The sequence below is a fragment of the Cnephaeus nilssonii genome, assembly GCF_951640355.1.
Source record: "Cnephaeus nilssonii genome assembly, chromosome: 14".
In the NCBI taxonomy this organism is placed as follows: Eukaryota; Metazoa; Chordata; class Mammalia; order Chiroptera; family Vespertilionidae; genus Cnephaeus; species Cnephaeus nilssonii.
In genome coordinates this window covers 17854577-17879653 of record NC_137085.1, presented here as the reverse complement: position 1 = coordinate 17879653, position 25077 = coordinate 17854577, and the positions used below count along the sequence as shown (strand labels likewise).

The window sequence follows — 25077 nt, the reverse complement described above, 5'->3', positions numbered from 1 at the left end:
GGCGGCTGCCGCGGCGCCCAGTGCGCCTGCGCGGAGGCGGCTCCTGCTGACTGGGAGCTGGACGCGGCGGCGGCGGCGGCGTGCGGGAGCGCGGCGGGGGCGGTGGGACCGCGGCCGAGGCCGGCATGGCGCGCCGGGGAGCCGGGGACGCGGGCGGGCGCTGGGTGCTGCTGCTGCCGCCGCTGCTGCTGGCGCTGCTGCTGGCGCGGCCGGCGGGGGCCCTGGTGGAGGGGCTGTACTGCGGCACGTGGGACTGCTACGAGGTGCTGGGCGTGAGCCGCGCCGCCAGCAAGGCGGAGATCGCGCGGGCCTACCGCCAGCTGGCGCGGCGCTACCACCCCGATCGCTACCGGCCCGAGCCCGGCGACCAGGGCCCCGGGCGCACGCCGCAGAGCGCCGAGGAGGCCTTCCTGCTGGTGGCGACCGCCTACGAAACGCTCAAGGTGAGGCCTTGGGTCGCGGGTGGGCTGCGGGGACCCTCGGGGGCGGAGCGAGGTGCTCCGCCTTCCCCCCTCCTCCCCCCGGGCGCCGGGCGCCGAAGCCCCTACGACCGACCGGTCAGAGGTCCGATGCTCGCGCCTTCCCACGTGGCCCCGGGTGAGAAGAGCCCCACGGCCCGTGGACAAAGCCAGGAAACCCCTCTGGCCTTCGGGGGCAGCCCGCCCGCTCCTGCCGGGGACAGCCCTCGCCATGCGAGGCTTAGCCTGTGTTGGGCATCGTACGGCTCCTCCGTGAGAGCGTTTTAGTAACGTGCAGCTCACACTCGGGAGGCCGAGTGACGGTCGGCACCAGGACCTGTGGTGGAAACACAGGAGAGGCCTTCCACATGGGAGGGTGGTGTGACAGCGCCCACGTGGGGGTGGTCTTCAGGGTGACCCTCAGCTTGGGTGTAAGGATCGAGGAAACACACCATGGACAGACAGCCCGCCCGAGGACCAGATGTTTGGCCCTGGGCTCTGACGCCCAGTGTGACCTTGGGTACAAGTGACTTAATATGCCGAGTAGCTGCTGCTTCATATGTAAAGTGAAGGCCAGGATACCTCCCCACAGGGTTTTTATGAGGATCAGTAAGTGTGAGAAGCCCCCTACCTATGGCCTGGAAACAGGGGCTTAATGAATTGGGATTCTAGACTCCCAAGAGGAGAGTTTCCGGTAGGAAATATTCTGTGTGTGCGCATTGGACAGAGGTTTCACCGAGTCCCTGGGCAGCGGGAGACGAAGCCTGATCCTGTTTTCTACTACGGCGAAAATCACACCACGTAAGAAACCACAAAGTGTAAATCCTCTTCGATGGAAGTGTTTCTGCCTCCAAGGCCCCATGTCACCGTGCTAATGTAACTGCAGTTGCCGTGGTATGGTGTTTCTTTTTTTTTTTTTTGAGGCCAGTTTTTCATGTTGCTATGTAGTCTGCTTGTAATGACTACTTTGAGTGGGTTATACAATAATTTAACCATGGATTATTTTTCCAGATTAGCTTTCCAGAGCTGAAAATACTGAGTCAAGGAGTTAAAGGCTCTGCGTTCATGCTTCCCAGAGCGGTTTGGATAGTATGGAGTCATAAAATGAGCATGCCTAGCCCCCGCAGGTGTAGCTCAGGAGGTCACAGTTCAATTCCTGGTCAAGGCACATGCCAGGGTTTCAGGCTTGATCCCCAGTAGGGGGCATGCAGGAGGCAGCCAATCAATGATTCTCTTATTGCTGTCTCCCTTCCTGCCTCCCTCCCTCCCTCTCTCTGAAATCAATAAAAACGTATTTAAAAATAAATAAAATGGGCATGCCTAGTTCACTACATTTTCGCTGCATTTTGTTGGGGTTATAATTTTTATTGGGGAATAAAAGTTAACTGAGGAATGGGGGTGGGGGGCGGGGGGGGGGGGAGTGTACTGATGCCAGAGGGTTTAGCTGCCTATCATTTAGGATAAAGAGTAATTGAGGGAAGACTTTAGAAAAATGGGAAAGAACTTCTCCATCCAGGGCAGCCAGCCTATGAAGCCCCAGTCTGAGTTTTTCTCCCGTGAGGAAAGATAGCGGTCCAAAACAGCCCTCGGAAAGCCTGCTGCTGGCCCTCCAAGGCCCCGGGGGCTTACCAGGAAGCACCGGCAGATAGAGAACTTCCAGAAGAAAGGCAGCAGAAGCACTAGCAGCTGTGCCTTCTGCTGTGGTGGGAGGTGGGTATGTTTGGCCTGAGAATGGAAAACATGTTAGTAAAACAGGTGCCAACAAGTGCCAAGGCATAGAGACAGTAGAGAAATTCTTGCCGGGAGGAACCTCAAGATCTAAATACTCTGGACATTTTTCTCAAAGAGACAAATTTAGAGGCTGATCTGGCGGATCTGTAATAGTTGCCTGTAAAGGTCTCTCTCCCTAAACTTTAGCATTGGTTTGTCAGCTTATAAAAAGTGCATTAAAATGACTTGTCCACTCACGAACAGGGAACTTTTGGGCAGTTAAAAACGAGTATGTCTGGAGAAAGGAACACTCTCATTCCTGATTCCCACCAGAGGTTTGTGCTAGCTACTAGGCCTCCAAACAGGAAAACGAAATTGCAGTTGCACTATTGCTGCAAGAGAACAGAAATTATCTGGAGAGTAAAGGGATGTCTACGGATAGTTGGACCTCTGAAAATCAGACTTAGCCGAGCTCTGAGAAGAGTCCCTTTTTAAATATATAGAAACAGACACGGATTCCATTTTCATTGGAACACCTCAGGAAACTTACAAACACGTGTTGCAGATGCCTTCTCCTGGAATAAGGAAAAGGACTGTGACTTCCTTTATGTCGAAGAAGATATTAAAAACACACAGGGTGGTCTGATTTTATTTCTGTCATACTGGGAAGTTGTGAGAATGTGCCAGGGAGTATCATTTCTGGGTAACCCAAAGATCCAATGAACTGAGGCCATTCAGTTTAGATGGCCTCAGCCTTCCAAGTTAGCTCTTGAGGCAAAGGGGGTGTTCCTGTTTTTGCAGGGATCGTATCTGCAGGCTGGAAAGAGCTTGTGAAGGGTGAGAGGTGCACGTGGCCTTTGTTATTAAGAGGAGGTCAGATAGAAAGAAGAGGGGGACAAGTTGGTGAGTTCCAGTGGCTCTGGAATGAGGACGAAATGCAGAAGCCCATCTAGAATTCCACATCTCATCTGGAGCAGCAGCTGCAGACGTGGGGCCACATTTCATTTGTTTGCTATTTTTGTTATATTCTCTCTCTTTCTCCATGAAGAATAACAGTACAACCCTGTGAGAGTTGTACTTATCTAGGGAGCCAGCCAAAAAGGAGGGAGGGGATTGGGAAGACGTGTTCAGTAGTTGCTGGCATATGTTTGGAGGAAAAAGATTATATTTGCTTTGTAGAAAGCACAGGTAAATTTGATCTCAAACAGTGTAGCTAACAGAAGTTGCTTCTCTCTGAAATCTGAAATAATTTAGTTGTAAATTCGTTGGAGGTAGGAGCTTTTTTTCTCCCCCTAAATTTTTTCATAGCCTTAATTTTTCTTATTATTGGTGTGTTCGAGTTTCTTTTATTATTATTATTTTATTTTTCAATTACAGTTTACATTCATTATTATTCTGTATTAGTTTCAGGTGTACAGCATAGTGGTTAGACTGTTAGGGTCTCCTAGTATTTTTAACATACATGATATAAAAAGCTATATTATATACTCATAACCTTAAGTGATGTTCCATCAAAACTTCTAAAGCAAAGGATCTCTGAATGTGCATAATACTTCACCAGATGGGAATATATGTGTGTAAGATTTAGTGGATTTATGATGCTAAGGTTGTCTTGGTCAAATAAATGCCTTTTTGAGATTTTTTTTTAGATGGTGGTTGTTAAAAAATAAATACACTAATGTTATTTAAATACATTTGGTAAGACAAGGAGATAGTATCACAATTAGTCATTGTTAATTGTTTTTTTCCTAAAGCATCAGGTTTATTACAAGATTTGACAGAACCAAATACTTTAATAAAACCCTCCAAAAATGGGAGAAAAACAATAGCAGGGCCAGGGAGAAGGGCCCAGGAAAAACCAGTCCATTCTCTGAAGTCTCATTCAAGTGGAGGCCAAGGGCTGGACCCACAGCGAGGGCGCGGCGGCCTCCTTTTGACCCCCAGGGGGCTCCAGGCCGTCCTCCAAGCTGAGCAAGAATTTTGGATAAGATGCTTCTGAGGGCCCTGGAGGTTCCGGGTGCCTTCCTGATAGGAACCCTCTCACCCACAGGTTTTTGCACACGCAGCCTGTATTTCTCGCACCACTCTGACCTGCAGCTGTTTGCGTCCAGCCTCTGGCTGACCTCCCTGAAATGAAGCTCAGCACCTTGAAGTTCAGCATTTAAAATGCAGGGCGTGCAGCTTGACTTCCCTCACAGTCGTTGACTGTGGCCCTGCCTTGACCATCCACAATTTAAAAACTTATATTAGCTTGACATGCTGCTCGTTAGTGGATGGCTTACAGTGCATGAGTCTTAACAGGAAACTGAAGACCCTCCTGGCCACCCCTGCTGGCCCTCACTGGCCAGAGGGAGAACGAGGGTCCACCATCAGGCTGCTCAGCATGGAAGGAGTTTTTGTTGTTGGTTCTCTCTGAGCGCCACCACACTGCCGCTGCTGTGGGTGGAAGGCCACGCAGGAGCGCTGGGTCAGGGGTGGCTGTCCCTGACTCCAGGCTGGGCAGGTGAATGGCAGGCTCTTAGGTCTTCTCTCTGATGGCACAACCTCTCGGGCGGGGGAAGGACTGCAACTGTTGGGGTCAGGAGAGTGCCAAGTCTCTCCGATAGTGTGGCCCTTCACCTTGTATTCCGTGCAACTTATTAAGATCAGGTATGTGTTGTACTTTCCGATTCCTGGATCTCGTCCCACTCAAATCCCAGGTTCTTCATTATCTCTGTTACTTGGGGTCCATGTGGCCCCAGGGTGGCTCGCTTTAGGCCAGGTTCCTTCTCCTGGCCCATACTGAGCCAAGGGCCCTCCAGTATATAGTCCAGGGTTCTTCTTTTGCTGGGGTTGAGGGTCATCATTTTTTAACAATGTTTTGACATTGTGTAGACACAGGTGTACATGGAAGTGCTCATTCTATACCTGCTGCTTCAGTTCCAAAAAGTCCTCCCCCACAACTGTCAGGTCCCCGTCACCATCCTGTACAGAACTGCCCCCAGGCTCCATACATCAACAAGAGGGCTTCCCTGCTCCATCCATTCCCATGTATCTTCCCCAGCTCACGTTTGCCATCTTCATAGCACTGACCACAGTGGGGCTGGTTCTTGTTTACTGTCTGCCCTGCCCATGAAGGAGGGGCATAACTGTAGTGTCCCCTGTGTCTAGCACAGTGATTAGCAACAAAATACGTGTTTCATAAATATTTGTTGACTGGATTAATAGAAGAGTTTGGGGGAACTAAAGAAGATATGGCCAACTATTAAATCAAAGCGATTAATAAAAACATCTCAGAAAAAGTCATGTTCTGTCCTCACTCAGCTTTTAGTGGAGAGAAGATAGGAAAGAGGTCTGGGTCTCCGGTATGTGGGCGCTTGGTGAAGCTGAGGGGAGGCCAACAGGTAGGAATCTTGCTGTAAAAATTAAAGAAGATGATTCGTCCCTTCAGTGGGACTTGCCAAAGGATGCTATGAATTTGGATCTGCAATGAGGCTGCAAGGTATTTTTACACTTTGAATATCCATCAGCAGATGACACAGAGGACTTCCCAGGTGACCTTGAGTAGGCCGTTTAGGTAAATTTTTGTGTTACTTAAGTGAACCATCTCTGTGGAGACAAGTGATGATGAGACTTGTTAATTTACATTTGTAAAAACTTTGAAATCTCTGGATGAAAGAATTGCAGCAAAGGCACAAATTGTGAGGTAATAGTTTGGTCAAATTCTACCCTATTATGAAGGACACTTAGGGGGAGTCTCTGGCACATTACTTTTCAAAGTAATCTAAGAAAGCTCCCTGCTCTCATGTATAAGTTATTATTTGAGTAATGATTTTCCTTTAACATTTCTCTCCTAACGTCTCAGCTTTGTGTAAAGGGAATCTTTAGAGGGATTTGCCTGTGTGGTTTTCCCTCTACAACACTTCATTCAGTTTGTTAACTTTTACCTTACGTCAGTGATACTCATGACAGTCTCTTGTTGAGCTGATTGGGACCCCACTGGAATCGTTTAAACAATTCTAGATAGATATTCACAAGTTACAGGCCGAGATTAAAATAAGCTCAGAAAGAATTTCAAAGAAAGCTGCCAGTCTATGAGTTAATCAAATCCATTTATAAAACAACTAGAGGCCCAGTGCATGATTTAATCATGCACCTGGTGCACCAGCTGGCTGGCTGTCCGCTGGTGCACCAGGCCTTCCGAAAGCCTCCGGTGCGGCGGAGGCTTTCGAAAGGCCTTGTGCCGGAGCAGACAGACAGCCAGCTCCCCCGCTTTGGCTTTTGATCGCGGGGGAGCTGGCTGTCTATCTGCTGGTGCACCAGGCCTTTCGAAAGCCTCCAGCGCAGCCATGGCTCAGCGTCCTGCTGGCCCAATCAGCTACCCCGGCCACCCTGAGTCCCGCCCCCTGCGCCTCCTGCTGGCCCAATCGTGGGCATAGCGGAGTGATGGTAATTTACATATTACCATTTTATTATGTAGGATGGTATTAATAGTTACTTAAGAAATACCAATGGAATAGAACATTTTCTTGGCATAATGATCTCTTCCAGCAAAGTATATACAGACTGAAAGATGAGACATTTATTGTAAAACTGTCAAGGCAAAAGCCAAGCTCTGGATAACTTTGAGGTCTCTATAGCCTGGGGTGTTCAATCAGGTGAATGAGGTTCAGGTTTGGGGTCCTTTTAAAATGAATTCATGTATCCCTTTAACCTGCGATGCAGGTATTAGTTAACAGTACCTGGTATGGTCCACTTCAGTGAAGCTGGAGGGAGTCCGTGCGGAGATGTCTTTTTGACGGACCATGGATCCATGTTGTAGGCCAGGATGTTCGGTGTCGTCTCCCGGCAGCATGCTGTGGAAAGATTGTTCTCTGAGCTTGCATTAATTTCAAGGGCCTTTGTAAGTTCTTTGCAGTGAGTTAAAATAAGGCAGGTTCCCACGTTCCCTGGTCTGGCTTCATAGGATAAGCCTTCCAGTAACAATTTTAGAAGGGGACAATCAATATATACCAAAAGGAATTGACCTTAAGCAATACCAAGGGAAAGGCTTTAAGCCAAAGCAGATGAAAAGATTCAACAAGTTTTACCAATTGACTTTTACCTACCTTGTCAGTTTATTCTCTAAAACTAGAGGTCGGGATAATAAGTGCAATGGAAATGCTACAGTATTAGCCAAGATTGCATATCTGGTATTGAATGTGACTATTAAAATGGGTTCCCTGACCTCTATGGGACTCTGTGGGGACTTCCCAAGCAGGAAAAATCCTTTCCAGAAGTATTTTAGTAACTGTTATGGCTGAGCCCTTTGTTGTGGGAATGCTCTACCCAAGGAGAATGCATCATCATTAGCACATTTTTATCCTTGAAATCCATTTTCGAAACATCAAATTGGCCTCATTACTTTTGTTTCCCCCTTTTGTGACTAGAGATTCACTTATTTTAGTTAGGCATTTTATCATTCACTTAAAAAACTTTGCAAGCAATTATAGAAAGTTAAATGCTTAAATGTAAAATTTAGCTCTTTAAATATTAAGGTTTGGTTTACCTAAGCCATCAGAGTACATCTTTACTCTCCCTTAAAAAACTCATGTCCTTTTAACAGAGAGAGAAACCCAAATACCAGTTCTGTGTCAGAGTACTTTAACTTAAATAGATCCGTTCCAACCTTAGTTTGACCACATACAAGATTTTCTTTTTCAAGATTCCTTTTCCATGAACCTTCTGCAACACACACAAACTTTCTGCAACTTTCATAAACTTCTATCTTTTATTTTAAATTTTAGAACAATCATTTACTTTAGGACACAATTACTTTCATTTTCTTCAATAAAACTATTTCCATTCCTCTTACCTTCGTTTACAAGAGCACATCTTATCCTCTATGTGAATCCTTCTCAATCACCACAACACCCTAACGGACTTTGTCACAAAGGGATCTCCATCTGAGGCATCATGTGCCCTTCTAGCCTTGTCAAGTGACACAGGAAGGCTCCAAATTTATTTCCCTGGTTTCCCATCTGGTCTGTTAGTTCCAAAGCTGAAGAGCAGTGGACAACTACATCTCCTTAATGAAACCAATATCCTTAAGCCGGTTTTTATTTACTAAAGATGAATCTTAGGTCATGTGCACTTTAAAAGCAATTGCATTAGTTTCTGTTATTTCTCCAATTTCTATGAGTGCTCATTTATTTTAAACCTATTGAATAAGGCCCTTTTACAATCTAAATTAGAATTTGGCAGTACCATCTAGCGATAGAAATAGACCATATCTATAACAGACATACATAGACACACATAAACACACAGACAGCACAATACAAAACCCAAAATAAAAATTATGGGGGAGGTAAGGGCAGAGGGGGGGTGGGAACTGGGTGGTGGGAGATATGGGGGGAAAAAGGAGAAACAATTGTAATCTGAACAATAAAGATTCATTAAAAAAAAAAGAAAAAGAAAAGAATTGTTTAAGGAGCATGTCCGCAATAAATAAATAAATAAATAAATAAATAAATAAATAAATTTTGGATGCCAAAAAAAAAAAAAAAATTATGGATTCAAGTATGTCTCTGGCAGATGGACCGAGTTGAGGTTTTGCTTATATGGTCAAAAGTTTTTGCATGCGGTAAGAATTCCTTTAAAGCTGTTGTTTAAATCAAAGAACGCATTCCATTGTCTCTGAGAGCTTTAGAGATTCTCTCCTTTAAAGTTTCTCCTTAAGGTGGGCTTATCAACAAACACAAACAAAAGAAACAGAAAGCAGGTGTCCACAATAAAGTCGAAAAGCTCCAAAAGTAAAGAGAATGGCCTCCAAAGTCCTGAGTCTTAAAAGGGGCAGGTTTTCCTGGGGGAAGATCAGGTGCAGTGTAAGCATCAGATGCCTGCTGCCCACCTGGAGACAAAGGTGGGAGGGGGAACAGGTGGAGGGTAGGCAAGCTGGTAGGTGAGGAGGAGGAGCTGAAAAGTGAGGGATCACCTGAGGTTTCATTAGTAAACCTGGTTTTCAAGTCACAAGCACAAGGGTCAGAGGAAAAGTTTCCCAGTTCGGCCAGCACTGGTTTCTTTTTTAATTTATCAAGGCGTTTACCCAGTTTGGAATTATTGTTTTTCTTAAGGGAGGTGATAGTAGCCTCTTGACTTTGTTTAGAGTTCTCAAGGTACCAGATTCCAAAAAAAGCCTCCCATGGTTTCTGGGAGGGCAGTCTTCTCTTTGTTCTAGTGAGCACACACACAAACAAGCCTTGGGCTTGCAGAAGAGCCCGTCTTGCCAACAGAGCTTCCGATCATCTTGTGTGATCTTTGTCCAGGGTCCTAGCCACTTGCAATTCTCTGGACCATAATTTTGGTACATGTAATCAGCCGGAGTCCCAGGCGGTGGCTGATTGGCATGTGAAGCTTAGAGCATGGGTTACCCATTTTGCTCTCCTTTTGGGTAGTGTGTCTCTGAGTGCCTGTAAGTGTGGGCGCCCTCCCAGATCTTAGGGATGAGGCCTGGTCCTGACCTGGAGGATATCCTCCCTGGGTACCAGACTCCAAGAAGCAAAGCCTTCCCTGGAGAATACTGTCCTTGGTGCCCAACAAGACTGAGGGATCCCCCTCCTAGGCACCAAACCCGAATGGTGTAGAGGGGCCCTCTAGATCCAAACGGGTGAAACAAGGTCACTGGATGAGGGTCCCCCACCTAAACCGAATAGTCTCCGAGACCTCATCCGCAAGAGTGGGAGATCTTGGATCTGAGAGGACTTACTGCAGGAAAGCCAACTCAAGCATAAGGGGCTCGTGCAGGTGCCAGATGCCTTGGTTTCTAAACCGAGTCAGGTCATCGTGTCAACTGAAGGTCGCTGGTGTCAGTTCAACACCAACAAGGTCCTCCAATTTGGGGTGTGATGAAGAAGGACAGTTTTAGTGCAGACAGCTCAATCGTAACACAGCATGGCTGGTAGGTGGCCCGGGCCCAGCCACTTTTCCGGCTAGACAGCTCTGCTCTGCTCCTCGCTGCTTGGCTCAGCTCCACTCGGGAAGACATCATTTTCAGAGTTTCAGCTCAAGCAGGGGAAACAGTGTAAAGTCTTTTTTTTTTTTTTAATATTTTTATTGATTTCAGAGAGGAAGGGAGAGGGAGAGAGAGCTAGAAACATCAATGATGAGAGAGTATCATTGATCGGCTGCCTCCTGCACGCCCCCTACTGGGGATCGAGCCCGCAACCCGAGCATGTGCCCTTGACCGGAATCAAACCCGGGACCTTCCAGTCCACAGTCCAATGCTCTAGCCACTGAGCCAAACCAGCTAGGCTAGGGCAACGTGTACAGTCTTCAGTGGAAAGGGAAAGTGGTTCTTGGTCATTGTTATTTTAGCAACAGAGATTCTATCATTGTTATTTTAGCAACCAAGATTCTACCTGTGCATAGGGAGATTGAGAAAACGCCGAGAGAAGGGTGGGTTATGGGGGAGGCAGAGGCACTGCAGGTCATCCTAGTTCATGTTCTCAAATAACTTACAATCCCAGCTTTCTGTCCTACGAGTGAGTGAAAGCATATGGTTCTGAACTTTCTCTGTCTGGCTTGAAACCTGTATAGCCTTATTAACCATTGTCACCCCAATAAATTTAATTTAAAAAATAACTTAAAATTCCAGATTTCACCAGGATTTCAAACTGTTAGGATCTCACCCACTGCTTTATATGTGCTTCATAATGAGTGAAGACAATGAAGTGGTATTTAGTGTATTTGACTGCTGGGGACTCAGGGAATCATGGACTTGGGAAGTTCAGTAAACGGACTGTCACGCACTGTGTCAACACTGGGTCTTTTTGTGTGGATATAGCACTTATCACACTGCACTGTAAATACTGAAGCCCTTCACCCCTTGCCACTAAGCCACGCTCCTCAGCTTGTCTGTGTGTGTATCCGCGGCGCCTAGCACAGTGTCTGGCACATCAGATAGAATGGAAATCGAAAGTGGATTTCTGGAGTTTTTGACATTGGAATGTGAAGCCTACTTTGGCATTTTACCCTAAATTAATTGTGGTGTTAAAGAATGGTACAGATAAAGTTGATTGGTTGGGTATGAAGGAGAAATTCCTGCATGAGAGAAAAGTTGCACTTCTATTTTTTTCAGGAGAAATTGTGTTCTGAAGGCTTTTACATCAGAACATTAATTCATTTTTGAATGTAAATAGGAATTGGATAAAATAAGAAGGATGGCATAAAAATAAGCAGATAAAGGAATCGGTGGGAATGATGCACTTAATAAAAAACTGATTGGCAGAAAAAGAGAAAATAGCAGAATTTGACTGCATTTTGGGAGACCACACGAGCAGAACATCGGAAAGGCCTTGGAAGTGTTGCGTGAAGGCCCTGTGATAGGTTAGGGGTGCGCAGGGCGCCACAGGAGCACGTCAGTTCCTTTTCACCAGTCTGATGGACGCGGCAGGGCTTTAGCACTTGGGAAGAATTCGGCAAAAAGGGGGGTTCTGAACTCCCTGCCCTTTACGTCACTGTTTATTGTTCTCCTTCGTGTATTTTCTTACCCCTTTCTGTAACCCGGTGCTGACGGTGCTGGGGAGGAGACAGTTCCTGCCGTCAGTCTTCTAATGTAACGAGGAGACAGATACTTACTGTTTGGGTATTTAAGTTACGTAATAAACGTGTGTAGATTCTATCGCAGCAGCTGAGGGAATAGGGGGCGGAGAAGGGTGTGCTCTTTGATCTGGATCTAGAACAGACACCAAGGTTGACGACGAAGGGACATGCCGGTAGAGGGAAAACTTGATCAACAGCAACATGCAGTGCTGAGTGTGGGGCCTGCTCCAGGAGAGAGGTGTAGTTTGGTGAGGTGTTACAGTAGTGAGGGTTTTCTCCACCAAGGATCACTTTTATTATTTGGTTCCCAGGGACTCTTTTTTTTTTTGAGGGGGGGAATGAACTGCACATATTAGATTACTATTTTTCTTTCCCAGCATCAATCCAGATTTTAATCAGTTATCCATAATAATTTAGTATTCATAAAAATGATAGAAATTATGTAAATTTCTATAACAGTTGTGATGCTGACAAACAGCTGGAGAGCAGATAGTCTTTATTTCACACGCAACTCTGTCTGGTCACGACTCCCTGGACATTTGTGAACATTCTGAGGCCTTGTCTGGATCCAGAGGGGAAGATGATAAGTCTGATAGTGATTTCTCCCGTGGCCCAGAGGGTGTGGTACCTTATGTGCCACATTTGCTCCTTCTGCTGTGACCCCATAAGTGTTGTTTATTTTTTTACCGATCCCTTAATCTCAGCTGTTCTATACCCTGTTTATGGCCAAGGTTGATTATACACCAGATGTACTTAATTCTAGGGCTGTGTCCATCTGACACATGATGTTATCAACAACCAAGCAGAGCTTTTGATTAACACAGAAACTAGATATGATATAATTGTAGCCAGAAACCGAGCACTTGACATTTTAATTGAGCTTGTGCAGATTTATCTTGGGTAAGCGGAACATTTTGAAATAGTCTCAGCACAAAGACCTTCTTGCATCTTTCCATAGCCTTTAGGGGATGTACTGCTGGTAGGTAAGAAGCCTGTCTGGTGCATCGTAGGGAGAATGTTTCCGGAGCCTGGAACACAGTCTGGGATCACATGGTGAACAACCCTTTAAGCTGTGTTCAGGAATTTGAACTTCAAGTGTTGAATAGTTACCAGAGGTTTCCAAGTGGAGAAGTAACACGAGTCTGATGTTTGATTCAGAAAGGAAATTCTGGGCACAATTTTGAGGCTGGTTGGGGAAGGCAGGAAAGCACTGGTCACTGAACTGATTATTTCCGTCTTCTTCTGGAATCTCATCATTCCTCTTTGGGAACTTAAGACTCTCTCTGCATTCCGTTCAGGTAATTCCCCCTCCGCATCCCCCGACCCCATTAAATCTGTGGCCACAGCTTCCTTCTTTTTTCACTGTTGACTGTCTTTCCTCATCTTCCTTTCATTCAAGCTGTCGGAGACGGACATGTACATCAGCCCACGTACTGGAACTGGTCTTCGGTGAACAATCACTCAGCCTCACATCTGAGGGCTCTGCGTTCTTCTTCCTGGAACTGTGTGTGGCATTTGATGCTGTTGGCCGTGTAGTTCTTTAAGATATTCCCTTGACTCCCTTGATGCAGTACTCTCCTGTTTCTCCTACCTTTCTAGCCATTTCTCTTTGGTCTTGAGAGTCTTCTTTTCCTCTGCCTACACCTTAAACATTGCTTTTCCTTGGAGTTTTATCCTTTTGGTACTCCTCTCTTTCTTTTCCAAGCTTTGCCTAATGAAACTTAACTAAATCCTTGACAGCTTTAAAATATCTCTTTTCTAAGTTCATATTTTCAGTTGTCTCTCATCTGTAGCACAGGTGCCCCAAATTAAACATGTCTGAAATCAGTCTTTTAATCTTTGTTAAAGCATAAATTTAAAAATACAATGTAATTATGACTCAGACAAATACAAAATGAACATGTATCAGATATTATTTAACTCATTAATGAATGAGGGAACCAGTAAGATATTAAAATTGGTTCAAAAGTGAAAAAAAATGCCACACATTTATAGTCCATAGACAAGGACTGCTGACCTGCCTAGAAAACTGGCCAGTGTGACAAGGCAGTGGTCAGTTGCATTACACCAGCACAGTTTGTCTTTCTGTGAGCAAGAATTATTTGCATGACTTCCAGTTTTCTGCAAGTTAGTTCTGTCTCGACAAAGTTAAAATAGACTTTTCAAAGACAAAGGCGAACCTCTCCTACAGGACTAACTAATCCCTGGAGACTCCAAGAATTGGCAAGATGTCTCATAATTATTTTTTTCTCCCCATTTCAAAATTTTCCACAGTTTCCCCTCAAATCTTCTCTACGTTTGCTGTCTTCATCTTCTGTTCTTTATCTTAAGAGTAACATGGTTCACACAGTAACTGTTATTAAAAACTTCACTGTCATGCTCCACGTGATTAATTTAATCACTAAGTCCTATTCATTCTGCTTCTTAGTCTCTAAAACCTGTTTTTCCCTCGTTCCATTCTTTACAATACTATCAGTTATCTTTCAAAAATGCATACTTCTTTCTTCTCAGTGCCATTGGTCTCATACTTGAAAACCTTTATTTTTGACTAGCACAGACAATAACAGCCTAACACCTTAGCATGGCGTATCCGATCCTCTCCAGTTCTTACCCAAACCCACCTCCCTGGCCACATTCGCCACTCCCTTTCTGAATTTCCCCAGTGCTCCAGCTTCACTAAATCTGCTATATTCTTTGGTTCTTCTGTACCTAACACTTGCTGTTCTCTGCGCCTGGAACAGGTCTTACCACACCTTCTTTGTTTTCAAAATCAGCACTCACTCTGCCTCTTGTGTGACTCCCATTACCAGTGGTCTCGGGCGGAGTCAGTCCTTTATTCCTTTGCACATCAAATTGTGCTTTTCTTGCTCACTAGATGCTTCTCGGTGGGAGAGTTCCTGAGCCCTGGACCTCATCTTACTGGTTTCTTTACCCTCTTTTGAGTTCAACACAAGGCTTAATGCCTTGCATAATAATTTGCTGAATTGAAGATAATTGAAGTTTTTAAAAGCTCAGTTAACCAAGTTGATGATGATACTATACTCTTAATTGAAACACAGAGGAACAGATTTAGGTTTGGAGCATGTTGAATTTGAGACGTTTCTGTTACATTTAGGAAATGTCCAGGAGATACTTGAAAATAGGTGGACACAGACAGGAAGGACAGGTGTGAGTGTACTATATATATGTGATGCTGTGAATCATGGGAGTTGTTGAGATCACATGTAGACTGAGAAGAGAAGATACAGTGGCTAGCGGGCAGGGAACAAGAAGAAAAATGAAACTGATAGTAGTTAGTTTTCATCATCTTTAGTAGGATGTAATGGCCTGGAAAAAAAATTTAGGGTAACAGATTTTTTTTAAAAAAAAGATCATTTGTGTGTATTTCTTTAAAAAAATAATTAATACATATTTTTTAAGACCAAACAAAATATTACTATGTTTTCATACATTATTGATTCCTGGCCTTTACTATCCTAAAATGGTTTTTACTATCTATGTAATGGAAACTTTTTAATGTAAAACTGGCTGCAATATCAAATTATTGCAATTTATGTTTCTTAAGATTAAACAATTCATTATTTCTTTCAAGGGCAAGAAATAATCTATTTTTGCCTCTGGGGCGGGGGGACTGATCTTTTCCTGAGAGAAGTAAGGATGCAGTACTTTCTTTGCTTGTGGGTTTCCTTTTGTTCACTTTTGATCTAGATATTGGTGGTTATGTTCCAGTCTTCCTGCATATGCCCGAGAGGATTGGGCGTGGCGTGGACACCAGCAGCAGCACCTTTTTTCCTGTAGAGATTAGAAACCAGGAGCTTGTTGCCCAGCTTGCAAAGGCTCAGGACAGAGAGGAGGAAGAAACAAGTGTAAAGGTTTTGGTTTTGGAAAGAAGTTGGAATCTTCCTGACCCTGGGACCTTAGGATCCACAAAATTGCTGAAAGAAAAAGTACCACTTGTTGAAAGGTAAGATATTAAACTGTTTTAAGGTTTAAGCTATTTAAGCCACAGTAGCATACTCTCACAAGCTATGACAGCAAGCAGTCATGTCTGCTCAACTGCAGTTTTTTGTGACATAATCACCCATCCAGCCTTCCTGGTGAGCTGGAGACCTGTGGCTGGGAGATGTGTATAGTGAGTTATACGGAGTTACAAAATGTCACTCCTTTTGAAAATGATAGTTGCTGAGTGCCAGGCATTGTGCTAGGTCTTGGGTAAACAGAGGTCACTGAGTCACCCTCCCTATCTTCTAGAAGTTCTTACTCCAGGAAAAGACAACAACTGGTGATTACAGTGTGATAAGTGCTATACTAACTAGGTGATGTGTCTGATAAGGTGGTCTAACTCTGTCCGAAGCAGTAACATTTGTGTACTAAAGGATTAATAGGAGCTCATGAGGTTGTAAAAAAGGGATGGGCATTTGAGTTCGAATTCTGTGTTCAAAGACAGGTCTGAGAGAGCATGCTGGATTGGAAAAACACACTAAATTCCAGGAATTACTATCTGGCTGTTTGCTGTGGACAGAAGAGGGGAGAGTGATGAGGTGTTGCTTGGTAAGATAGGGCCAGGTATGGAGGCCTCATTGGTTGCCAAGGAAATTTTAACTTACCTGATTAGCCATGGAGGTTTTTTTTTTTTTTTTTTTTTTAATGTGGGAGTATCTTAATTCCAAGATACATAGGAGAAAAAAAAATATATATATGTGGTGTTAAAGTAAGTATGTGCCTGAGGCTCTCTAATTGGGTTCTAGTCTGTCTTTTCTTTTTTGCTAATATTCCTGGTATCCTTGTGTGCTTACTAGGTTGATTCTAAACTTTGTGGGTTACTAACGAGTAGGATTTTGACTTAGACTGTTGAGAGCTCCTAACTCTCCAATTTGTGCCAACCTTGAACACCTACTAAAGTACATTATGCCTCAGCCTAAAATCATTTTCTTCATTCTGAGGGAAAGCTATAAACTGAGTCAAGATTCTGGCTGGTTCAATGCTATAACAAAGAGGTGGCAAACCTTCTTGTCTCTGATCATGACCAAGACTGGGTCATAAATTTATGGTGACTCCAGGGAAAAGAAAACCATTTGAGAGAAGTCAGACCTGGCCCTCCCTGAATGAAGCCTTTGCAGGAATGAGGTGGTTTGAGGGCTTGTTCATGGACTCTGATTGCAATGGAGAGACCAGACACAAGGTCTAGGTTTTGGAGTTGCTGGTTGGTGAGCATTGAGTGACCGTCCTGTTAGAGTAGCTCAGGACTTGATGATGTCACAAATCTAGGGACCCGTGAGAAGATGGTGACCCTCCGGGAAGATCTGGGTGACATGCTGAGGGAGGCTGCATTCTGTGGATTGTGACCTTCACTGAGACAAGAGAACAAAGAAGAAAGGATAACTATTGGGTGTATGACATTCACATAGTGGATTTCAGCCACACTGAGACCGGAAGCACAGCCAGGCTTGGGGAGGGCCCATGTAGGTAGTGATGCTGGAGCTTTAGGAATCTGATCTCAGTGTGGCAGCCAATTTCAAAACTACCTCTCATCTGGTCGGAGAAGAATCACGTGTGAAGAAATACATTTTTAAAGGGCATCTGCCAAGATTGGGAGGCTGAGTTAAAAGCCACGGATTTCAGGCCAAACGCAGAGCATTTCTATAACATTAGCCCCAAAAGCAAAAAAAGGAGGAAGAATGGAAAAATTCTCAAAGGATATATTGAAGTACCAAAATGAAATACATCAGGAGACATGGGCTTTAGTTTTCAGACCTGTCATTATGGTCTATAAAGTTTAACTCTTTAGGTTACAAGCTCTAGAAAATAATAATGGCTTATAGAAGGAAGAATTAATTGATAGTTGAGTCGTGTGGCAGCTGCCACAAGAAAATCTTTTTTTTACAGAAATGAACATATAAGGAGTGAATTTGAAAATAATATCAGCTCTTCTTATATCACACACAGTTCTCATATTGGTCCTCTGTAGTGCCATGGGGACTTTAAGTACAGCTATATCTAACTATACTAGGTACTAGTTTATCTAATTTCACATTCTAGTCAGAAGTTGAAAATACTTTGAATGTAATGAAAGAGAGTTGTCACTGAAATTGTGGTCATTCAACTTCAGAAATCTTAATAGAAAATATGCAATGACTTCAGTGGCTACAGGGAAGGTTTTGGTCATTAGCAAACTTCTTTGAAGTCTATGGAACTACATTGGGAGGACTCAGGAGGAGGCCCTGCACGGCCCCGGGCCTCTGTTTGGTAGCAGAGCACCAGGTGCAGATTTTGAAATGTCTTTGCCTAAGAATCTGTAACTTTACGGACGTTGAATAACAAATTCATTTAAAAAAGAAATCCTCTAGGTGAAAAAGATCTTTGTTTTCATAATGGTTTCTGTGTACTTACTTATAGAGTAAAGAATTTGTTGTGCTTTTAGTTTTTAACATTTTTTTAGACACAAGACAAAATAGGTTTCCTGTGTGGTAAAAGCAATTCATAACCTAGTTTAGTAGCTCTTCAACCAATGTAGCTCAATAAAAGACGGGCATTTATCCCTGTTGGAAATTGATTAAAATTATAGAAAGTTTTAAGAAATGTTTTAAGAGCAGCATTTCAGAGTTAATTATTTTTAACATGTTTATATGATGAAAAAAGATTTATATGTTGCCTTGTTTATGAACTGGGTTGAGACAAAGTTTGTAATAGTAAAGTACTGTGTATTTGTAACATGTTTTTATATAATGTGTTATTTGATATTCAAAACAACACTGTAAGATTAGTAGAACAGTATTATTATCTCTATTTTTTTTTTAAAGAGGCTAACAGTGTCACCCAAATCACAAAGCTAGACTTTGACCACTATGCTGCATAGATGTTTCTTTGAGATGAACATAATTCGGTTTTATAGGCACAGACTGGCTTTGTCTGCTTTTTGTTGTCTTAATCATTGCTTTCAACAGAAGGCTTTCTACCTGAGGCTGGAAAATGATTGTGAATATGTACAATAGAGACAAACATTTTTTCCCATCAACAGTTATTGAGAGTAGGCGTCAACATGCTCTTAAGTTATAAGAACACAAAGACATCCTTAGTAGCACAACACTGGCTAAAAAGGAATCATTAATTATTATTAAAGTGTTTTTATTTTTCTAGGAGGACTAACAATACTTAAGAATTTAGGAAGATTTTTTATTACACTTTATAGCTAACATTAAAGTTCTGTAAACACATTAATGTGCCTTTGAAGAGGGATGAGAAATTTTTTTAAAATATTTTTTTATTATTGATTTCAGAGAGGAAGGGAGAGGGAGAGAGAGATAGAAACATCAATGATGAGAGAGAATCATTGATTGGCTGCCTCCTAGCCCGCAACCCGGGGATGTGCTCTGACCGGGAATCGAACTGTGACCTCCTGGTTCATAGGTAGATGCTCAACCACTGTGCCATCCAGCGGGGCGGACATTTTTTTATTTTGACAGTGCTTTTACTCAGATTAACCTTACATAATTATAAAACTCTAGATTTGACTTAAAAGATTATAAACTGAGGCCATTTTAAGAAATGTCTGTGAAATTGGACATCTTGCTATTTTACAGGATGAAGAGACACGAAAAGATTATGACTACATGCTGGATCACCCAGAGGAATACTACAGCCATTACTACCACTACTACCGCAGGCGCCTGGCCCCCAGAGTGGACGTCAGAATTGTGATTCTGGTCAGCGTGTGTGCCATCTCGGTGTTTCAGGTGTGTATTGGTGGATATGTGTATGTGCTAGAGTGTACACCGCCTGGGGCTGGTCATTAGAACTGAACTAGAGCCCTGGCCCGTGTGGCTCAATTGGTTGGGCATCCTCCCATGCGCTGAGAGGTGGCCAGTTCGATTCCTTGACAGGGCATATGTCCGGATTGTGGGCTTGATCCCCAGTAGGGGATGTGCAGGAGGCAGCCAATTGATGTTTCTCTCTCCCTTTCCCTCAACCACTGAGCCATGCCGGTCAGGCTATATGCTGTGATTTCTTAAAACAAGTTCCTTACCAGTTAGTTTTGCCATTTAACGCTTCCTCCAGTAAGTAGACTGCAGTCTTGAGAAAGAACTAGAGCGAGATTTCTTAATAGTGATGTAGGGAAGAGCCAATTACTATTTGTGAAGTCGCAGGTGTGTGATTCCATTGATCTATGTAACCTCTGACCTTGGGTATCTCCTGTCTGATTTAATGGCTTTTTGGCTCAGCTCAGGGCTTACCTGACTTAACCAGCCTTGTACATAGAGGCATTATTCAGTTGTATCTTTTACTTGCAGAGTAAGGTTATTGAGGTCCCTGTTTTTAATCAGAATGGGTTTGGGGGAGGGGTGGTGCTCACCAAGATGAATTCTGGTAATAAAAATCACCCATTTTTATTTGTTAAATATTCTAGTTTTTCAGCTGGTGGAATAGCTACGACAAGGCGATCAACTACCTGGCCACAGTGCCCAAGTACCGCATCCAAGCCATGGAGATTGCTAAAGAGCAGGGGTTGCTCAGAAAAGCCAAAGAGAAGGGCAGAAACAAGAAATCCAAAGAGGAAATTCGTGATGAGGAGGAGAACATTATAAAGAACATTATAAAGAGTAAAGTAGATATAAAGGGAGGCTATCAAAAACCCCAGATACGCGATCTTCTCCTGTTTCAAATTCTCTTAGCTCCTGTTCACCTGTGCTCATATATAGTCTGGTACTGCTGGTGGGTCTATAATTTTAATATCAAAGGCAAAGAGTATGGGGAAGAAGAAAGACTATATCTCATACGTAAATTTATGAAGATGTCAAAGTCTCAGTTTGATAGTCTAGAAGATCATCAAAAAGAAACTTTTCTTAAAAGGGAGCTCTGGGTAAAGGAGAATTATGAGGTGAGTAACAAGCCTGGGATTTTTATGTCACCTTCCATACCAAGGTAAAATTAGGTGTGTGATAAGGATCACAGAAGTGCACTCAAATTTCTGAAATCCAAGAGCTAAATAATGAATACACATCTTTCTTTTACCCTGGCCGGTGTAGCTCAGTTGGTTAGAGTATCGTCCTCCTATGCACCAAAAGGTGGTATGTGTGTGATTCCCGGTCAGGCATAGACCCAGGTTGCTGGTTTGATCCACAGTGGGGGCTCTTACAGGAGACAACTGATTGATGTTTCTCTCTCACATTGATGTTTCCCTCTCTCTCTCTCCCCTCTCTTTAAATCAGTGAACTTGTCCTTGGGTGAGGATTTAAAACAAAAAAAGGTCTTTTATTGAAAGTATGACTATATTTGGTAGTGGGATAGTGGATTTTTAATCTGTAATTTGTTTTTTTAAAAGATGAGTTTTAAATACTTTGATGCTGAAAATGTTAAGGATGATCTAATTTGTTGTGTTAAACTAGAATGGGATGATAACGTATGCTTGCAAGGGTGTCACAACAACTTTCTGTTAACTGCACTAACTAAAATTTGTTCTTCCCCAAATTTCCTTCCAGTCATGTAAACTTAGCCACAGAGATTAAAAAACAAAACACAGAGAGAGGGTATAAAAGATGGAAATTTCGTTGAAATAGCTTCATTCCAAACAAAATGAGCAGACTCTTCTGCATAGTAACTAACATATGTATGAAAAGTTACTTTTATTTTTAAATTAAATTGACTACTATAATGCCTCTAACTGTGGGCATTTTATTTTTTTTTTTCTTCAATTTTTTTATTAAGGTATTATATGTGTACATATCTTACCATTGCCCTCCCCACACCCCCCTCCCATATATGCCCCCACCCCCAGAGTTTTGCATCCATTGGTTATGCTTATATGCATGCATACAAGTCCTTTGATTGATCTCTTATCTTCCCCACCTCTCCCTAACCTTCCCCTTGTAATTTGACAGTCTGTTTGATGCTTTACTATCTCTGTATCTATCTTTTTGTTCAAGATTATAATGTTCTTTATTATCCATAAATGAGTGAGATCATGTGGTATTTTTCTTTCATTGACTGACTTATTTCACTTAACATAATGTTCTCCAATTCCTCCCAGGTTGCTGCAAATGATGAGAATTCCTTCTTTTTTATGGCAGCATAGTATTCCATTGTGTAGATGTACCACTAACTGTGGGCATTTTAATAAGTGTAATACTCTACAGTTGTCAGCCACAACAGTGACTTTGAGGTGATCAGCTGCCAAGCTAAAGTCTTAAAGCAACTAGTAATCTCACCATTATATGTTAGGTTTGGGGAAAAATTAATTGGTTAATATATTAAATATAGGAATAAAAAACAGTGAACTCTTCCTAAAAAATCTGAACTATAATTGTTTTTTTTAGTTTCAGAGACATTCCTTTTTATATGTCAGATTCTAAGTAGATTTTACTAAAAGTAAAGCTTCAGTCTGAATTATATTTAAGTAACTTAACTTACTAAGAATTACCAGAATGTTTTGGCAAGTAATTATATTCAGCCTGATTATCACTAACATAAAAATGGAAGGTAACATACTATTTTGCTCCTAAATTATCTGAAAAGTTTTCTTTTTAAAGTAGGTTAAGCAGCCTAAGTCACAAAATTGTCCTTCATAGAGTACTATTTTGGGATTAATTATCTATAATAATAAAAGCATAATATGCTAATTAGACTGGATGTCCTTCCTTCTGGACAAAGCTGCAGCAGGCGGGGGCCGGGGCCAAGGCCCTTGCATGAATTTCGTGCATTGGCCCTCTAGTCCTATATAATAAAAGCCTAATATGCTAAGTGTTCAGTCGTCCATTCAACCAATCAACGTGTAATATTCTACTGATAAGCTAAGGCCGCTCAACCACTCGCTATGACATGCACTCACCACCAGGGGGGCAGACAGTCAACAGGTTGACCAGTCGCTATGATGTGCACTGACTACTAGGGGACAGACGCTCTGATTGGTAGGTTAACTTGCTGCTGGAGTTTGGGGGACTGAGTGAGATGGGCCGGACACGCCCTGGAGCCCTCCCGTGGTCCCTCCCCAGCCCCGATTGTGCACTGGTGGGGTCCCTCGGCCTGGCCTGCGCCCTCTCGCAATCCAGGCTGAGGGACACCCCCCCCCCCCATCCCCAGTGCACGAATTTCATGCATCGGGCCTCTGTTGTTATTATATGAGATTATCTTGGTCATTACTTCCTAAATTTGGAAGTAGAGTAATTCCTTTGTAAAATTTGATATAACTTTGAAACTGGTTATGAAAACTTGTCCATTTAGTGTCAGTTGACATCCACTGAAAGTTACAGAGATGCATATATTTTGTTCTTTTTCCATGTGGTTTATTTAACCTTCTTTGATAACTTTAGTAAAATATTTTTAAAAACCAATAATTATTTTTGAAGATAAAAATGGATTGGATGTAAGTTCAATTTGGAGACAAATGTATATACCAGGTCATTTTGTTCCTTGGTTAGGATCAACAAATACCGAAAGCCACCAGTTAAATTTACAGAGAACCACATTAAAAAACGAAGTGTGATTCTTAATATTGGACATTAATTGCAGAGAGGAAATGTTTAAACTCAGCTTGTGTATGATTTTAATGAGGGCTAGTCCTTGTACAAGCTGTTCTTTAGTATTTAACACTGAATGTTCAAGTGCTTAACTGCTTGGTATTTTTAGTGCAGAAGACAAACCAATACATTCATTGGACACTTTTATCTAAACTTATATTTGAAAAATGTAAATATGCCATAAAGCTTATGACAAATGTTTCCCTTTGGATTATAAAGTCAGTGTTTTTTATACTTAAGGTCTACAAACAAGAACAAGAAGAAGAGCTAAAGCAAAAATTGGCCAACAACCCTCGATGGAAGAGATACAGGAGATGGATGAGGAATGAAGGGCCCGGACGGCTAACATTTGTGGATGACTGAGGATTGCTGGAATGCTACTGTGCCAAACCTTAATCGTGATGTTATTTTCATAACTGAATTATTTTAGAAATGTTTCCACTACTCCTCTGCAGTAACGAAAATTCCTTAAGTATTTGATTAAACAGAATAATGAAGAAATTTAAACTTTACCTTAAAACTTTATACATAAGACATTTATGATTGTTCAATTTTTATAATCTATTTGTGGATTTTGTTAAAAGATTTAACATGAAGATTTATAAGTTGCCATTTAAAAATTTTATATGTTTAGTTAAAAGATTTGACATGAAAATTTATTAGATATCATTGAAAATGTTTACGTGTTAAGTGCTTATTCTTCAAACGTGTTTCCGTATTCTCTGTTATAGTGCGACATTTTTCTGCTTTCGTGGCCTCTGATATTTTCACAAAACATAAAACATTATAACAGCATTTCATTATATTATTCTGAGTGTCTTTCTAGACACAAACTTCAACAAAATGATTTCAACTATCACGTCATCTTCATTATAGTCGTTCTGGGATTGAAATATGTTCAGAATATATCTCTAGGATGTCTTCCACTCTTCCTCCCCAGTCATAGTATTCCTGAGAAGGTCATAAACTCTCCAGGAGAGTGACTCTGCGTTCATGTCCTTGTAGGATGATCTTGATTACAGTCATTATAGGACTATGACTTTTTTCAAACATGTTTCCAGAAGAGACCTTGTACAAAGGCCTTTTGTACCACAGTATTGCTTTTTACCCCCACTTCAATTTTTAAAAAGTGACGAAGCAGAAATAGTGTACTGATAAGTTGTTCATATGTTATGAAGTCCTTGAGTGGTAAAAAAAATCCATTGTACATGAGTGCATTTACATACATTTAAACCAGAAAAAAGAAGTGACTATGTGCTGTTCTTTCAATGAGCTATAAACAATGAGATTCGTTTTATACATGTGGAAGTGAAAGTAATTCACACATAATTTGACTGAAGCAAGTGTGATTTTCACCAAGGTATCAATGCACATGCGTGGTAGTGAATCAATACTGCTGTTAAAGGATTTATCCCATGCTTCATATGAATAAAATGGTTGCAATGTGTCACGTTTGTTGGTATGACATTTTAAATCAAAGATTAACATATTGCTTTTGTTACACAGTTTTTAAAGATTAGGATAGATAGTAGATTATTATGAGTAATAAACAAGATAGGAGGAAAGTGCTGGCAAATATGAGTGCTCAGTAAATGTTTCCTTACCTTCAGAGGGAACAGGAGCCATTCATTCTCATTTGTTAAAATCCAGGGCAGGAGGGTGTCTACTGATGATTTAAAACCCCATGTTTCTTTATTCCTTTTTTTTTTTTTTTACTTTTTAAAAAAATATATATTTTATTGATTTTTTTACAGAGAGGAAGGGAGAGAGAGAGTTAGAAACATCGATGAGAGAGAAACATCGATCAGCTGCCTCCTGCACGCCCCCTACTGGGGATG

The 25077-nt window shown here is 42.2% G+C and overlaps 1 protein-coding gene and 1 long non-coding RNA gene across 2 annotated transcripts; one reads left to right on the top strand and one right to left on the bottom strand.

The window, feature by feature from the left end:
- The first annotated feature begins 77 nt into the window (after window positions 1-77).
- DNAJC25 (DnaJ heat shock protein family (Hsp40) member C25) lies at window positions 78-24690 on the top strand. The gene is made up of 4 exons (XM_079791102.1): window positions 78-443; window positions 19310-19462; window positions 20134-20604; window positions 23480-24690. Exons 1-4 carry the CDS (start codon window positions 126-128, stop codon window positions 23600-23602), a joined length of 1065 nt encoding a protein of 354 aa, XP_079647228.1. The 5' UTR covers window positions 78-125; the 3' UTR covers window positions 23603-24690.
- Window positions 3460-8477, bottom strand: LOC307111316. The gene is made up of 2 exons (XR_013814541.1): window positions 6890-8477; window positions 3460-5756 (listed from the first exon to the last, which is right to left on the bottom strand). It is a non-coding gene; the product is annotated as an uncharacterized lncRNA (long non-coding RNA).
- Window positions 24691-25077: the final 387 nt, after the last annotated feature.